Source organism: Pristiophorus japonicus, chromosome 6 (genome assembly GCF_044704955.1).
Source record: "Pristiophorus japonicus isolate sPriJap1 chromosome 6, sPriJap1.hap1, whole genome shotgun sequence".
Taxonomy (NCBI): Eukaryota; Metazoa; Chordata; class Chondrichthyes; family Pristiophoridae; genus Pristiophorus; species Pristiophorus japonicus.
In genome coordinates, this window is record NC_091982.1 from 37,781,873 (window position 1) to 37,799,761 (window position 17,889).

At 40.6% G+C, this 17,889-nt stretch overlaps 1 protein-coding gene across 1 annotated transcript in view; it reads left to right on the forward strand.

Moving 5' to 3' along the window:
* The window catches only part of atrx (ATRX chromatin remodeler), a 211,364-nt gene that overhangs the window by 166,517 nt on the left and 26,958 nt on the right, over positions 1–17,889 (forward strand). The window contains exon 29 of the mRNA XM_070883946.1: positions 9,958–10,152. Within this exon, the coding sequence (XP_070740047.1) occupies positions 9,958–10,152 (195 nt within the window). The remainder of the gene's footprint in view (positions 1–9,957; positions 10,153–17,889) is intronic.

Here is a 17,889-nt window from a genome sequence, read left to right on the forward strand (position 1 = left end):
TCATTTAAATCATTGATGTATATTGTAAATAACTGGGGTCCCATCACTGAGCCCTGCGGCACCCCACTAGTCACTGCCTGCCATTCTGAAAAGGACCCGTTTATCCCGACTCTCTGCTTCCTGTCTGCTAACCAGTTCTCTATCGACGTCAATACATTACCCTCAATACCATGTGCTTTAATTTTGCACAACAATCTCTTGTGTGGGACCTTGTCAAAAGCCTTGTGAAAGTCCAAATACACCACATCTACTGGTTCTCCCTTGTCCACTCTACTAGTTACATCCTCAAATAATTCTAGAAGATTTGTCAAGCATGATTTCCCTTTCATAAATCCATGCTGACTTGGACAGATCCTGTCACTGCTTTCCAAATGCGCTGCTATTTCATCTTTAATAATTGATTCCAACATTTTCCCCACTACCAATGTCAGGTTAACCGGTCTATAATTTCCTGTTTTCTCTCTCCCAACCTTTTTTTTTAAAAAAAGTGATGTTACATTAGCTACCCTCCAGTCCATAGGAACTGATCCAGAGTCGATAGACTGTTGGAAAATGATCACCAGTTCATCCACTATTTCTAGGGCCACCTCAAGTACTCTGGGATGCAGACTATCAGGCCCTGGGGATTTATCGGCCTTCAATCCCATCAATTTCCCTAACACAATTTTCTGACTAATAAGGAGTTCCTTCAGTTCCTCCTCCTCGCTAGATCCTCTGTCCCCTAGTATTTCCGGAAGGTTATTCGTGTCTGTCTTCGTGAAGACAGAACCGAAGTATTTGTTCAATTGGTCTGCCATTTCTCTGTTCCCCGTTATAAATTAACCTGATTCTGACTGCAAGGGACCTATGTTTATCTTCACTAATCTCTTACTCTTCACATATCTATAGAAGCATTTGCAGTCAGTTTTTATGTTCCCAGCAAGCTTCCTCTCGTACTCTATTTTCCCCCTCCTAATTAAACACTTTGTTGTCCTCTGCTGGATTCTAAATTTTTCCCAGTCCTCCGGTTTGCTGCTTTTTCTGGCAAATTTATATGCCTCTTCCTTGGATTTAACACTATCCCTAATTTCCTTTGTTAGCCACGGTTAGAAAACATAGAAAAATAGGTGCAGGAGTAGGCCATTCGGCCCTTCAAGGCTGCACTGCCATTCAATGAGTTCATGGCTGAACATGCAAATTCAGTACCCCATTCCTGCTTTCTTGCCATACCCCTTGATCCCCCTAGTAGTAGTACATCTAACTCCTTTTTGAATATATTTAGTGAATTGGCCTCAACAACCTTCTGTGGTAGAGAATTCCACAGGTTCACCACTCTCTGGGTGAAGAAGTTTCTCCTCATCTCGGTCCTAAATGGCTTACCCATTATCCTTAGACTGTGAGTCCTGGTTCTGGACTTCCCCAACATTGGGAACATTCTTCCTGCATCTAACCTGTCTAAACCCGTCAGAATTTTAAACGTTTCTGAGATCTCCCCTCATTCTTCTGAACTCCAGTGAATACAAGCCCAGTTGATCCAGTCTTTCTTGAAATGTCAGTCCCGCCATCCCGGGAATCAGTTTGGTGAACCTTCGCTGCACTCCCTCAATAGCAAGAATGTCCTTCAAGTTAGGAGACCAAAACTATACACAATACTCCAGGTGTGGCCTTACCAAGGCCCTGTACAACTGTAGTAACACCTCCCTGCCCCTGTACTCAAATCCCCTCGCTATGAAGGCCAACATGACATTTGCTTTCTTAACCGACTGATGTACCTGCATGCCAACCTTCAATGACTGATGTACCATGACACCCAGGTCTTGTTGCACCTCCCCTTTTCCTAATCTGTCACCATTCAGATAATAGTCTGTCTCTCTGTTTTTACCACCAAAGTGGATAACCTCACATTTATCCACATTATACTTCATCTGCCATGCATTTGCCCACTCACCTAACCTATCCAAGTCACTCTGCAGCCTCATAGCATCCTCCTCGCAGCTCTCACTGCCACCCAACTTAGTGTCATCCGCAAATTTGGAGATACTGTATTTAATCCCCTCGTCTAAATCATTAATGTACAATGTAAACAGCTGGGGCCTCAGCACAGAACCTTGCGGTACCCTACTAGTCACTGCCTGCCATTCTGAAAAGTACCCATTTACTCCTACTCTTTGCTTCCTGTCTGCCAACCAGTTCTCAATCCACATCAGCACACTACCCCCAATCCCATGTGCTTTAACTTTGCACACTAATCTCTTGTGTGGGACCTTGTCGAAAGCCTTCTGAAAGTCCAAATACACCACATAACTGGTTCTCCCTTGTCCACTCTGCTGGAAACATCCTCAAAATTCCAGAAGATCTGTCGAGCATGATTTCCCTTTCACAAATCCATGCTGACTTGGACCCATCATATCACCTCTTTCCAAATGCGCTGCTATGACATCCTTAATAATTGATTCCATCATTTTACCCACTACCGATGTCAGGCTGAGCCACCTTCCCCGTTTTATTTTTACTCCAGACAGGGATGTACAATTTGGAAAACTTAATGTTCTAAATTCACTTTCCACTCATTTAAATTTTTCCCCTAGTTCTACTACCCTGACTTTCTCTGAATAATCTGGCGTTATATATACCTTGCTTATTTTACGCTTTGAGGTTTTCCCCTTAATTTTCTCTCCAGAAGCCAATTCAGAAAGGTAGCTTCAACTAGGTAATAGAAATCATGGGTAAAGCAGGGAATAAAACAACCACATAATTTCACTATTGGATTTGACTGGTAACAGTTTAACTTTGGTAGAATTGTATTAGCCTCAGCCTTAGATTATTTTTCCTTGTGAAGATAGTGTAGGTGAGTCTTTGTGCTAAATTTGAAGTAAATTAAGTTGTTGTACTTTTTAACCTGGGAGTCTTTATATTGTAATTGGATTGGGCTATTGAAAAGCTATGAACTTGGATTGTATTTAAATGCAAGAATTTATGAAGTCTGCTACTTCCTCCTCCTTTGGTTTTAAGTGGCTTAACTGCATGACAATTAGTAGATTGCTTGATAAATTTATTTTGTCTTTTCCCTCCTCCCAGCAACAAATGGTCAGACCATATATAGTTAAGAGATGACTTATGATCACATAATTGCAGATAAGGAAGATCATTAGGCCCATTTCAATTCAACTATTCAGAGAAAGCCAAAAGTTCCACATCTTTCCCATTTAAAAAAAAAAGTAATTGATTTTCCACTTCCCCTGTTCTTGCACGTCCAATCCACACATTTGATTCCACTGAAGAATTGTTTCCTGACCTTAGTCCTAAATTTACACTTCGTTTGAACCTGTGTGTCCCCTGACCTGTCCTGGTCTCTGAATTTAAATTAATGTAATATTCTGAATTTACATTTTCATTCCATAAACTATTTTATGTACCTCCATAAGATTACCTCTTGGGTGCCTTCTTTCAACTCTGAAAAACGCAAATCTCTCTAGTCTTTCCTTGCAACTCAGACCTTAGATGCTAGTGGTCATTCACATGGCTGCTCCTAGTATTACCTCTAGTATGTTTGAATATTTCCTTTGATGGATGTATTTTTGTGTTTGGTTATAATTGCTACCCATACATGTCAGTGTTGTTCTCATGACCTATTAAAATTTACCATATAACTAGGAAGGATTTACTTTCACGAAACTCTTATGAAAACCGCGTTCAAGATTGCATTGTTCATGCAAACATTTAACTCCTTGAAAACTCCATTTAAAATATTTTGATATTTGCAAAAAGATTTATTAAATGTAGAGAATATTCAGAATAGTTCAGTTTGCTAAAGTAAAGGAATTTGCTTTTTATCTGTTGTCATTTGGGTATTTAAGTTGTGTGCAAATATACCAAGCAGACGACTGAAGCGTACAGTATGAAGGTGCTGAATTGATGCACATGCAGATCGCTTTTAACTAAGCTGCTCCAACGTCAACTAAATGTAAACACAATTTCCTTATGCTATTGTGTTCAACAACCCTTGAATGGTTCTCCCTCCATAATGCCTTCAGCATGAGTTTTTTTTTAAGTACTCAAGTAGACCAACATGAACAGAAAGTTCTTGGTTGATAGAAACATAGAAATTTACAGCGCAGAAGGAGGCCATTTCAATCCATCGTGTCCGTGCCGGCCGACAAAGAGCCACACGGCAGAGGCATATAAATTGGCCTGAAAAAGCAGCAAACCTGAGGACTGGGAGAAATTTAGAATTCAGCAGAGGAGGACAAAGGGTTTAATTAAGAGGGGGAAAATAGAGTACGAGAGGAAGCTTGCCGGGAACATAAAAACTGACTGCAAAAGCTTCGATAGATATGTGAAGAGAAAAAGATTAGTGAAGACAAACGTAGGTACCTTGCAGTCGGATTCAGGTGAATTTAAAATGGGGAACAAAGAAATGGCAGACCAATTGAACAAGTACTTTGGTTCTGTCTTCACAAAGGAAGACACAAATAATCTTCCCGATGTACTAGGGGTCCGAAGGACTAGTGAGGAGGAGGAACTGAAGGATATCCTTATGAGGCGGGAAATTGTGTTAGGGAAATTGACGGGGTTGAAGGCCGATAAATCCCCGGGGCCTGATAGTCTGCATCCCAGAGTACGGAAGTGGCCCGAGAAATAGTGGATGCATTGGTGATCATTTTCCAACAGTCTATCGACTTTGGATCAGTTCCTATGGACTGGAGGGTAGCGAATGTAACACCACTTTTTAAAAAGGGAGGGAGAGAGAAAATGGGTAATTATAGACCAGTTAGCCTGACATCAGTTGTGGGAAAATGTTGGAATCAATTATTAAGGATGAAATAGCAGCACATTTGGAAAGCAGTGACAGAATCGGTCCAAGTCAGCATAGATTTATGAAAGGGAAATCATGCTTGACAAATCTTCTGGAATTTTTTGAGGATGTAACTATTAGAGTGGACAAGGGGGAACTCGGGGATATGGTGTATTTAGACTTTCAAAAGGCTTTTGACAAGGTCCCACACAAGAGATTGGTGTACGAAATCAAAGCACATGGTATTGGGGATAATGTACTGACGTGGATAGATAAATTGGTTGGCAGATAGGAAGCAGAGAGTAGGAGTAAATGGGTACTTTTCAGAATAGCAGGCAGTGACTTGTGGAGTGCCGCAGGGCTCAGTGCTGGGACCCCAGCTCTTTACTATATACATTAATGATTTAGATGAAGGAATTGAGCGTAGTATTTCCAAGTTTGCAGATGACACTAAACTGGGTGGCGGTGTGAGCTGTGAGGGCGACGCTAAGAGGCTGCAGGGTGACTTGGACAGGCTATGTTAGTGGGCAAATGCATGGCAGATGCAGTATAATGTGGATAAATGTGAGGTTATCCACTTTGGGGGCAAAAACACGAAGGCAGAATATTATCTGAATGGCGTCAGATTAGGAAAAGGGGAGGTGCAACAAGACCTGGGTGTCATGGTACATCAGTCATTTAAAGTTGGCATGCAGGTACAGCAGGTGGTGAAGAAGGCAAATGGTATGTTGGCCTTCATAGCTAGGAGATTTGAGTATAGGAGCAGGGAGGTCTTACTGCAGTTGTACAGGGCCTTGGTGAGGCCTCACCTGGAATATTGTGTTCAGTTTTGGTCTCCTAATCTGAGGAAGGACGTTCTTGCTATTGAGGGAGTGTAGTGAAGGTTCACCAGACTGATTCCTGGGATGGCTGGTCTGGTCTGACATATATGAGGAGAGACTGGATCAACTGGGCCTTTATACACTGGAGTTTAGAAGGATGAGAGGGGATCTCATAGAAACATGTAAGATTCTGACGGGACTGGACAGGTTAGATGCGGGAAGAATGTTCCCGATGTTGGGGAAGTCCAGAACCAGGGGTCACATTCTAAGGATAAGGGGTAAGCCATTTAGGACTGAGATGAGGAGAAACTTCTTCACTCAGAGTTGTTGACCTATGGAATTCCCTGCCACAGAGAGTTGTTGATGCCAGTTCATTGGATATGTTCAAGAGGAAGTTAAATATGGCCCTTACGGCTAAAGGGATCAAGGGGTATGGAGAGAAAGCAGGAAAGAGGTACCGAGGGAATGATCAGCCATGATCTTAGGGTGTGGGCTCGAAGGGCCGAATGGCCGCCTCCTGCACCTATTTTCTATGTTTCTATGATACCCCATGCATCGCAACATTTTACACTCCACCCCAACTTGAGCCATGTGATCTCTTGGGATAGGCAAAAAAACAGACTTTAAAACCCAGGCCAATTGTCGGGGGGGGGGGGGTGGGGGAAATCTGGGAAAATTTCTCTCAAACCTATCCAGGTGATCGAAACTAGCCCAGGAGATCACTGGCCATATTAGATACCCTGAAGTACTTGCCATCGTATCTGCACCGGTCAACAAGAGGTTATCCAGTCTAATCCCACTTACCAGCTGTCTAAGTCCGTAACACTGCAGGTTATGGCACTTCAAGTGCCCATCCAAGCACCTTTTTAAATGTGAGGGTTTCTGCCTCTACCATCCTTGCAAGCAGTGAGTTCCAGACCCTCATAACACTCCGTTGAAAAGCTTCCCCTCAAATCACCTCTAAACCTTCCACCAACCACTGTAAAACTATGCTCCCTCGTATTTGACCCCTCCACCAAGGGAAATAGGCCTCTCAATTTTATACATTTCAATAAGGTGTCTCAGCCAAGGAGAACAAACCCAGTCTATCCAATCTGTCCTCATTGCTAAGATTCTCCATTCCAGGCAGCATCCTTGTAAATCTCCTCCGCACCCTCTCTAGTGCAATCACGTCCTTCCGATAATATGACGACCAGAACTGCATGCAGTATTCCAGCTGTGGCCTAACCAGAGTATTATACAATTTAAGCATAACCTCCCTGCTCTTGTATTCTATGCTTCGGCCAATAAAGGTAAGCATTCCGAATGCCGCCTTAATCCACCTGGCTGTTACTTTCAGGGACTGTAGACAAGCACTTCCAAGGTCTCTTTGTTCAACTACACTTCTAAGTGGCCTACCGTTTTACCCTTTCCTTAGCCCTCTCCAAGTGCATTACCTCACATTTCTCCGAATTAAATTCCATTTGCCACTGTTCTGCCCACCTGACCAGTAGATTGATATCCTCCTGCAGTCCATGACTTTCCTCCATTATTAACCACACAGCCAATTTTAGTGTCATCTGCAAACTTCTTAATCATACCCCCATATTCAAATCTAGATCATTGGTGTATACCATAAAAAGCAAGGGACCCAGTACTGAGCCCTGCGCAACCCCACTGGAAACATCCTTCCAATCACAAAAACATCCATCAACCATTACCCTTTGCTTCCTACCTCTGAGCCAATTTTGTATCAAACTTGCCACTTTGCCCTGATTCCCATGGGCTTTTACTTTCATGACCAGTCTACCATGTGGGACCTTATCAAAAGCTTTGCTAAAGTCCATATACACTACATTGTACGCAATACCCTCATCGACCCTCCTGGTTACCTCCTCAAAAAATTCAATCGGGTTAATCAAACACGATCTTTCCTTAACATGTCCGTGCTGACTGTCCTTGCCTTTTTAAATGTAGATTTATCCTGTCCTTCAGGATTTTTTCCAATAATTTTCCCACCATCGAGGCTGATAGGCCTGTAATTACTCGGCCTATCCCTTTCTCCCTTCAAAAACAAGGGTACCATGTTAGCAGTCCTTTGGCACCATGCCTGAATCCAAAGAGGACTGGAAAATGACGGTCAAAGCCTCTGCTATTTCCTCTCTTGTTCCGCTCATCAGCCTGGGGTGCATTTCATCTGGGCCTGGGGACTTACCACTTTCAAAGCTGCCAAACCCCCAATACCTCCCCTCTCTCTCTATCTATTTCGTCCAGAATTTCACACTCTCCCTCGATAGCAGTATCTACAATTGCCCCTTTGTGAAAATAGATGCAAAGTATTCATTAAGAAGCATACCCACATCTTCTGCCTCCACGCTTATCCTCCCCTGTAAGTCCCTAGACATGCAGGGGACTCTAGAATTGTTATTCCCATCCTTTTTCTTTAAAGGCGCATGTTTGGCCTGAGCCCTCCAGATGATCTCCTTGAATGCCTCCCACTTTCCAACACTGATTTACCTTCAAGTAGCTGTTTCCAGTCCACTGTGGCCAAATCACTTCTCAACTTAACAAAGTTAGCTTTTCCCCAATTTAGGCCTTTTATTCCTGGTCTATCCTTGTCCTTATCCATAACTACCTTGAATCTGACTGAATTATGGTCACTGGCACCCAAATGCTCTCCCACTGATGCCCCTTCCACCGATGCCCCTTCCACCTGCCCAGCTTCATTCCCCAAAACTAAATCCAGAACCACCCCCTCCCGTGTTGGGCTTGTTACATACTGACTAAAAAAAGTTCTCTTGATTGCATTTTAGGAATTCTGCACCCTCTATACTCTTCACACTATATTTGTCCCAATCAATATTAGGATAGTTGAAATCCCCTACTATTACTGCCGTATGGTTTTTGGGCTTCACAGAAATTTGCCTACATATTTGCTGCTCTTGCTTCCTCCCACTGTTTGGGGGTCTATAAAAAGTGTGATAGGCCCTTTTTTATTTTTCAGTTCGACCCATATGGCCTCATTTGATCCCGCTAACATATATCTCTCCTCACAGCTGTCGTAGTTTTTTTAATCAATACCGTGACCCCCTTTTTTTTTTACCCCCCTCTCTCTCCTGTCTAAAAATCCTGTAACCAGGAATATTGAGCTGTCAAACTTGCCCCTCTTTCAGCCATGTCTCGTAATGGCTATAACGTCATACCCGCAATTGTCTACCTGTGCTCTCAGCTCATCTGCCTTATTCACTATACTCTTTGCATTGAAATATATACCATTTAGCACAGGAAGACCTCTTTGATTACTACTTGCTAACCTTTGTTTCCTCTGACTTACAAATTCACTTTCTACATTCTTGCTTTGCAATTTCAGCTTTACTTCCTTCCCTGTTGAATTTGTTCAGGTTCCCATCCCCCTGCCAATTCTATCTGGTGATAATTCTTTGATTTATAAGATATATTATGTGATGGTGAGATTCTTCAATTTCACTGCAGTTCTTGTATAGTTGCTGTACATTGAGGAAATAATGCAAAGAATATTTTGTGTATCCTGAAGTTAACGGTGCTTTTATGGAAAATTAATTTCCTGAAATATTTGTGGTAATGCAGTAATTTAAAAAAATTTGATTCTTGATCCTTAATAAACATGTATTTAATTATTTTAACTTTTGGGCATCATGGACAAGTTTATGTATTATGTAACATGCTGTTCTTTGACTAAAGTGTCTCGCAGATTTACTGCATAAGCCGAGACACTATTTCAAAGGGTTTTAAGGGTATAAGGCTTGGACACTTCTGATCTGCCTGCTAGCTATAATTTAGATCTAGCTGCAACAGACAGAGACAAGACATGACTCCATAGGTAGGAATACCAATGTAATTCAGAGAGGCTGTTACCAGTAGAGATTGGGCAACAGTTACTGTTCCAAGAAACTATTTTCTATCCTTTGAAAGATCTGTAGAGAAATCCATTCAAAGGAGCTCAGCTGACTGGCTTTTCTGTTTAGCTCTTGCATGAACTGGTTCAATGGTGATATTTGGAGTAATTTCAACAAAGCACTCTTGATGCTTACTACTATAAATTACTCTGTCGGTGATTAAATCTTGTATGACAGTTTGGTATGCTAGTAAAGTGACATATATTAGCTTCTGAAGTGATGTGGTTATGTAGTGGAAATCCTACATGTAAATCCAGAGAGACTTAACTGGTCTATTATTCACCCAAGGCACACTGTGCCACATAAGTGAAACAAAATTGTATTTGCTAAGTAAATAGGAACATTGGGCTTGCCTATAGCCTGGCTTTTGTATTGGTCATTGGGGGAGGGGAGGAGAGAGTATATCTGGAGAAACATACATTCTAACATTGATTGTTTTTAAATACAGGGAACCATGGAGGAAAAGATTTATGATCGACAAGTAACAAAACAGTCACTGTCGTACCGTGTAGTTGACCAACAACAAATTGAGCGCCACTTCACAATGAATGAATTAACTGAACTCTACACTTTTGAGCCAGATCAGCTGGATGATCCGAACTCTGAAAAGAAGAAGAAGAGAGATACTCCTATGCTGCCAAAGGTTTACCTCTTGCATAATCTGTGTTTGTCAGTAAATACTTTTCCTAGATAAATTGCACACTCAAATGGGAGCACTTTGATCAGGAATTTCACTGCATCTTTCATAATCTGTCTATGATGATGTAAATAGTGTTGTTGATCTATTCTTTTCCCCACTCAAATTCATTAATTTGTAGGACAAGTGGTACTGTACAATTCCAGGAAATGAGAGTATTTTCCATTTCAGTGGCAAGTAGGAGGAAGAGAAGGGGGCTAGAGGAAGAGAAGAGAAATGGTGAAGAGGTGGAGCTGAGGAGAAGGGGAGGGTAAAAGGGAACAAGGATAAGGAGAAGGGATCAAGCTGGGGAAGACTGCAAAATATACATGGGAGATGTAGTGGGGCAAGAAATGTGGTACTGGAGGGGCAGAAGTGAGCAGTGGAAGAACAGAAGGGAAAAACTGAAATGGTAGAGAGATAAAAGTGAAGAGGATAGAGAGATTGAGACAGTGGTGGAGGAGAGAGAGATGGGCATGGAATAGATATATGGAGACAGAATTGGAGGTGGGGGGTGACAAATGGAGAGTAGAAACCAAAGTGGAGGAGAGACAGGAAGAGGTTAGGGAGAGATGCACTGAAGTGGTGGGGAAGAAGGGGGAGAGACTGATGTGGTGAGGGAGATGGACACAGAGAAGTGAATGGGAATGAAGAGAGAAAGCTGAGGGGAAGCGAGAGAAATGCTAGTGGGGTAAGAACGAGAGGGAGAATTGAAAACAGGGATGGTAAGATAGAAACAGAAGTGGATGTGTAAAAATGAGAAACTGGAAAGAAAATAGAGGTGGTGATTAGATGTGCAAAAGAAAACTGAGGCAGGGTGAGATGGAAGTGGAGGGGAATGAGTGGTTCAAGATTTGCAGAAGCTTTTTTTTGGAGACGTGCCACTAGCAGTATTTCATAGCTGAAGGCTCGAGATTGCTTTTTGGTGGTACCAGGGCTGAAAGGGTGAGCCACTGTTTCGTGGGGTAGGTGCCACCTCGTTCACACTTTTGGTTGTGTTACCATTAACTGCCATTAGAGGGCTGTACACAATGCAAAATGTTGCTCAATATATGGCTCAATATTTTGAGGGTGTGAGTGGCAGAATATAATTTCCATACTAATGCTTTCTATTTTCATTGTAGCAATGATTTGGCAGCGCAGTAACTGCAGATCCAATTTAACTGTAGAAAATTCAAATTGATCCTGAGGGCTGCCGTTGTACTTATCCTAACTCTAGCATCTCGTGTGACGATTAAAGCTAGAATTTAAACTCCTCACTTTATTGTTTGGATACTTGGTTCTTTGATGCCATTGGTATTGAAATGATTTTTATAATGTCTCTAGTTTTCCAGCTATGTTTGAGTTCTGAGCCAAACTCCTGGTCTATTAATTTGGACATGAAGTGAGGCAAATCATATTCATCATCTGCATATTGTTTTATAGTGATTCTTAGCATGCCAAGAGTCACTGTCAAACAATTTGGGGGGTTTATGCAGCTGTAATTAGTTGCCACAATTTCTATGTGTGGAGTTGTGGGTTTATTAAAAGACCATATTTCTCCAAATAAATAAAAATCATAAACATTTTTTTAAACAAGTGATGGAATGGAATATTCAATAAATTAAACATTCATATTTTGAATCACCCAGTCCCGTGACCTTGAACAGGCAGCTGTGAAAAAATAATCACATTCTCAGCAAATCAGTTTAACAATAGTTAGCCTGTGCATTCTGATAAAGCTGACCTTTTGTTTACCTGAAATTACTGTTTTAGAAAGATTGAGATTAAACAAAGACTTTTGGAAAATGTAGTACTCTAACTTTATTTAGGAATTTAATTTAAGAGTGCTTCAGTATACCAAAGGTGTAAGAAAGCTGCAAGGGTTTATTTTTATTGAACTTCTTGGTATAATTTTGTGCTTGACAGGATTGAACTTGATTAGACCACCTACAGTGTATTTAACACATGTTAGGGTGGGATTATGCCGTCCAATTTTTGAAGTTTGTTCTGGTTGACAACCCTATAGGAAACCATTTAAACACTTTTTTAAAAAAAATCTGTAAAGTGAAATCCATAATTTGACCCTGAGCATAGATTCAGAAGGGAAAGAATGCAAGCTGGAAATGGAAGACAATAAATTAGTGAGTTTGGAAGGCAGAGGAAACAAAGGCTAGAAAATAGACAACAAAGGAATTTGGCAATGCTGAATGGTATGTACTTCAATGCAAAGTCTTAAATAAGGCAGATGAGCTGAGGGCATAGATAGACATATGGAAGTATGATACCGTAGCTATTACTGAAACATGGCTGAAAGAAAGGCAGGAATGGCAGCTCAACATTCCTGGTTACAGGGTTTTCAGATGAGATTGGGGCAGGGGGGTTAGTGTAAACAAAAAAAGGAGGACTCAATATTGGTTAAAGAAACAATTGCAGTTTTGAGGAGGGCTGATATGTTAGAAGGATCATTAAATGAGGCCATATGGGTTGAACTGAAGAACAAAAAGGGAAATTACACTGCTGGAAGTATATTATAGATCCTCAAATAGTCGGAAGGAGATAGAAGAGCAAGTGTAGGCAAATTTCTGAAAAGTGTAAAACAATCGGGCAGTAATAGGGGATTCACCTACCCTAATTAACTAGGATAGAATTAGTGTAAAAGGTATAGAGGATGCAGAATTCTTAAAATGCATTCAGGAGAACTTTTTAGCTAGTACATAGCAAGTCCAACAAGAGAGGGGGCAGTTCGGGACTTAGTTTTCGGGAATGAAGCTGGGCAGGTGGAAGGAGTATCGGTGGGAGACCATTTTGGTGGTAGTGATCATAATTCAGTTGGATTTAGCGTAGTTATGGAAAAGGTCAAAGATAGACCGAGTAAAAGTTCTCAATTGGGTAACGGTCAATTTTGCTAAGCTGAGATGTGAATTTAGCAAAAGTGGACTGGAAACGACTACTTGAGGTAGTGGGAGGCATTCAAGGAGGAGAATAGTGAGGGTTCAGAGCAAATATGTTCCCACAAAAAAGATGGGACTCTCAAATCTCGAACCTCCCTGGATATCAAGGGGCATACAGGGCAAGATGAGGAGTAAAAGGAAAGTTTATGTCAGATACTGAGTGCTAAATACTGCAGAAAGCCTAGAGGAGTATAGAAAGTGCAGGGGTGAAATTAAAAAAGAAATTAAGAAAGCAAAGAGAGGGCATAAAAAAATATTGAAGTAACATCAAGGAAAACCAACGATGTTTTATAAATACAAGAGCAGCAAGAGGATAACTAAAAGAGAAGTTCCTAATTGGAGACCAAAAAGGTAACGTGTGTGGAGGCGAAAGACATGGGTATAGTTCTTAATGAATACTTTGCATCTGTCTTCAGACTAGAGGGACGATTCAGACATTGAAGTTGAGGAGGGGTATGAAATATTAGATGAGATAAACATAGTGAGAGAAGGGATTAGCATCTCTGAAAGTAGATACATTGCCAAGCCTGGATGCAATGTATCCTAGGCTGTTAAGAGAAACCAGGCAGGAAATAGCGGAGGCTCTGACCGTAATTTTCCAATTCTCTCTGGCTACAGGTGTGGTGCCGGAGGACTGGAAAACTGCCAATGTGCGCCATTGTTAAGAGGCAGAAAGGGATAGACCGAATAATTACAGGCCAATCAGCCTAATCTTGGTGGTGGACAAATTATTGGAAAAAATTCTGAGGGACAGTATCAATCGTCATTTTGAAGTCACTGATTAATCAAGGACAGTCAGCATGAATTTGTTACGGGAAGGTTATGTCTGATTAACGGGATTGAATTTTTGAGGAAGGATGAGGATAGTGCATTTGATGTAGTTTATATTGATTTTAGCAAGGCTTTTAACAAGGTCCCACATGGTAGACTGGTCAGAAAAGTAAAAGCCCATGGAATCCAAGGGAAAGTGGCAAGTTTGATCCAAAATTTGATCAGCGGCAGGAAGCAAAGAGTAATGTTCGACGGGTGTTTTTGTGACTGGAAGGCTGTTTCCAAAGGAGTTCCGCAGGGCTCGGTATTAGGTCCCTTGCTTTTTATGGTATATATCAATGATTTAGACTTGAATGTACGGGGTATGATCAAGAAGTTTGCAGATGATACAAAAATTGGCCATGTGGTTGGTAGTGAGGAAGAAAGCTGTAGATTGCAGGAAAATATCAATGGACTGGTCAGGTAGGCATAAAAGTGGCAAATGGAATTCAATCCAGGGAAGTGTGAAGTGATGCATTTGAGCAGGCTAACCCCGAGGCATAGAATACAAGAGCAGAGAGGTTATGCTTGAACTGTATAAAGACACTAGTTGGGCCACAGCTGGAGTACTGCATACAGTTCTGGTCACCACATTACAGAAATGATGTGGTTGCACTAGAGAGGCTACAGAGGAGAATTCCAAATGTTGCCAGGACTGGAGAATTTTAGCTATAAGGAAAGATTGGACAAACTATGGTTGTTTTCTTAAGAACAGAGGAGGCTGACGGGAGAATTAATTGCGGAGTTTAAAATTATGGGGGGCCTAGATAGAGTGGATAGGAAGGACCTATTTCCCTTGGCAGAGAGCTCAATAACCAGGGGGCATCGATTTAAAGTAATTGGTAGAAAGATTAGAGGGGAATTGAGAACTTTTTTTTTAAATCTAGAGGGTGGTGGGGGTTTGGAACTTACTGCCTGAAAGGGTGGTAGAGGCAGAAACCCTTATCACATTTAAAAAATACTTGGATATGCACTTGAAGTGGAGTAACCTACAAGGCTACGGACCAACAGCTGGAAAGTGGGAATAAACTGGAGAGCTATTTTTCGGCTGGCACAGACATGATGGGCCAAATGGCCTCCTTCTGTGCTGTAAATTTCGATGATTTAATTATTTTCACATTTAATTTACCAATCTAAAAGTGATTTAGTGGACCATTTTTAACTTCAGTTTGTTTCTCTGCATGAAAACTTGGACTGTTATAATCACTGCAATAATCATACTTTTTTTTGCAGTGAATACATTGATTTGTGGATTCTGTTGTCAACGTTGACAGCTAATAGCTATTCTCCGACGAGCATAACTTTTCCCATCCAGGAACTGCTGTTCGTGGTATAAAAAACTATTGTAAAGGTTAGAACCTGTGCCGTATTTTAAGTTGTTACAATATTTGGGTGCCAGTGGATGGAGTCCTACTATTTATATATTTTGCCTTAAGACACCTTTTTTATTAAAAAAAATCTAGCACTTCAACCTTGCAATCTTGAGCAGCTGTATAAATTATCTTGCTGTATTACAGTGTCATTTTAAGTCGGTCAGTGGCAGCGACTGTACTTCTCTGGAAAGGGAGATTTAGAGTAGCAGAGTTTGAAGATTTTGTTAAGAACCTTAGAATAGTTTATTGGCCTGGAAGACCTTGATGTTTAAAAAAAAAAAAAATTAAAGGGGGGAGGGGGCCTCAAAATTGGTGGCCATCGAAGGATTCCACAGAGTATCCTGAAGAAAAATGGAATTCTGCTATGAACTGTAGTAAAAGAATTTTAAAATGAAAGACATCTTAGTACTTCTTTGTATGTGTATATTAGCAGTTTATATTTTACAACTTCAGGTTTTATTTTAAACTAAGGATTACTGATTTTGTTTTAAACTAAGGATTACTGTTATATTAAACGTGTAGTATGAAATAAAATTTAAAGAAGCTACTTTCAGTAGACCGACATGAATTCGAGTGCAACCTCCTTGCACCTGATAGAGCATTACACCACCTGCTAACACCAATATCCTCCTGTCTGACATAAATCAAAATGAAAAGCTGTTAAATTTGTATTTGTCTTAATTTCTATGCCTACGATATTGTTGCATCATTTGCACAAGACCAGACGTTGGGAATTCTAAATTATCTGCCACTTTCTATTCACTGGGGTGCTCTCCATTATGTAATTGATTGAAAAATTATATGAAGATACTTCCGTTCATCTATTCACTGTTTTAATTGCTGCATTGCAATTAGAAAATTTAAAAATCCAGCCTAGTTGAAAATGAAAGATACTGAATTTTGATTAAAAGTGGAAGTTTTACACTCCCAGTTGAAGGGCTGATCTAGTTTAACTGGCTTTAACTATGCTGAATTGCAGACATAACAGAGTTGACCTCACAAAGAGATTATTGTCTGAAAATAGTGTGCAGCATTTGCTCCAGCACTTAAAACCAATTTATATTTTGGAACATAGTTTAGAATTTCCCAACTCCAAAAGATGTGTTTTGTTCGCAATATAACACTTAAACAGATGTTCCATATTCTTTTAGCTCGCACTTGATACCAAGATCCTATGGCTCATTTTCAACCTCATTTCACAGTTGTGTTGAGAGTGTTGTAACTTGTCCCAGAATTGCTGAGAGGATCAATTCAGTGATCTTTCCCCTAGTGGTTTGAGGATTTTGCGGCGGATTTGTTTTTTAAGGTTTGATACTGAGGAGATTTTCTGTGGAATGACTGGCAAATTCTCATTTGAAAACACTGTCAACCTAAGTGAGAGGTTTTTGCCTTCAAGCACCATTCCCAACTTTAAGTTAGTAGCATTGTCTTGGATAGATAAATAGTTGCTGACTTCTCAGTACGCACATGAAAATCTTTGTTCATATAACACTTTTTTGCCTCGCAGGAGAATATAAAGTACCGGTTAGTATACCACTGATCAGGGAATAAGGATGCAGTTATGCTGCTACTTTTAATGCAAAGCAATTTTGGGTGTGGATCAACATGAAAATGGTAGTATAACTCAGAAGTTTAGGTTATAATCTGTCTCCCAAGCTTAACACCTGGAGGTATCAAATTACACATCCGGTCTCCTCACACTGTTTGAATTTGCACCAGCTGGTGACTTCATAAATTTGTTTTTTAATCTTTTTAATATGAAAAAGCAGGCACCTCCTTTTGCATTCTCATGACGTGAAGAATTAACCACCCAGAAAACAAAGTTCTAACTGAATCTAAACTCTCATGTATCCAAGATCTCCTTTGACACTAACCTTAGTGCAACTGCAGTGATACAGAAATATAACTTCAGTTGATTAACATCACCACAAGTGAGAGAAATCACATTTGCATCTGCCTCATTTAATTTTGTGTTGGAAGCAAAAAAGCATGAAAGTTGAGAAAAGTGAAGAGAATTGTTTATGAAAGGATAAATATATTATCAATTTAATCTGTTCAAGATGCAGTCCTTTCTGTTGCTGATCTGTTGCAATCACTGAGATATCGACAGATAGCATTTTAAGTCCACAATTAGGAATCGTGCATTAGTCAAACATTGATTGCTGCTTCCTGAGCATTAAAAAGTGTCTTGTGGCTGGAAGATTAGTGATATGATTGGTGGTTGGCTTTATTCTGATCAATTTATGCTAGTGGATCAATGAAAAACACTTGAAAGGTTAAGAGAAGGCCACTTGAACCATTATGGTTATCCAGTTTCCATTAAAACAGTAGAAAAAAAGCAAATGACATCTGTCATGTGAAAATATGGATGGCAAGGAAGTCCCTTGGCCCTGAAAGAGATCTCACTAGATGCTGAAAAGAATTGAGCAGTTCATCCCAACATTATTTTTTTTCTTCCTGAAATTTGCTCTGCATTACACAAGCAATATTATGCCCAAGACCGTGCCAGAAAGGTTCTCTGGGGATCTCACTTCCCTGTTTACAAAGAGTTCCTGTCTCTACACCAGTGATGTCTTCATCATGGGTTA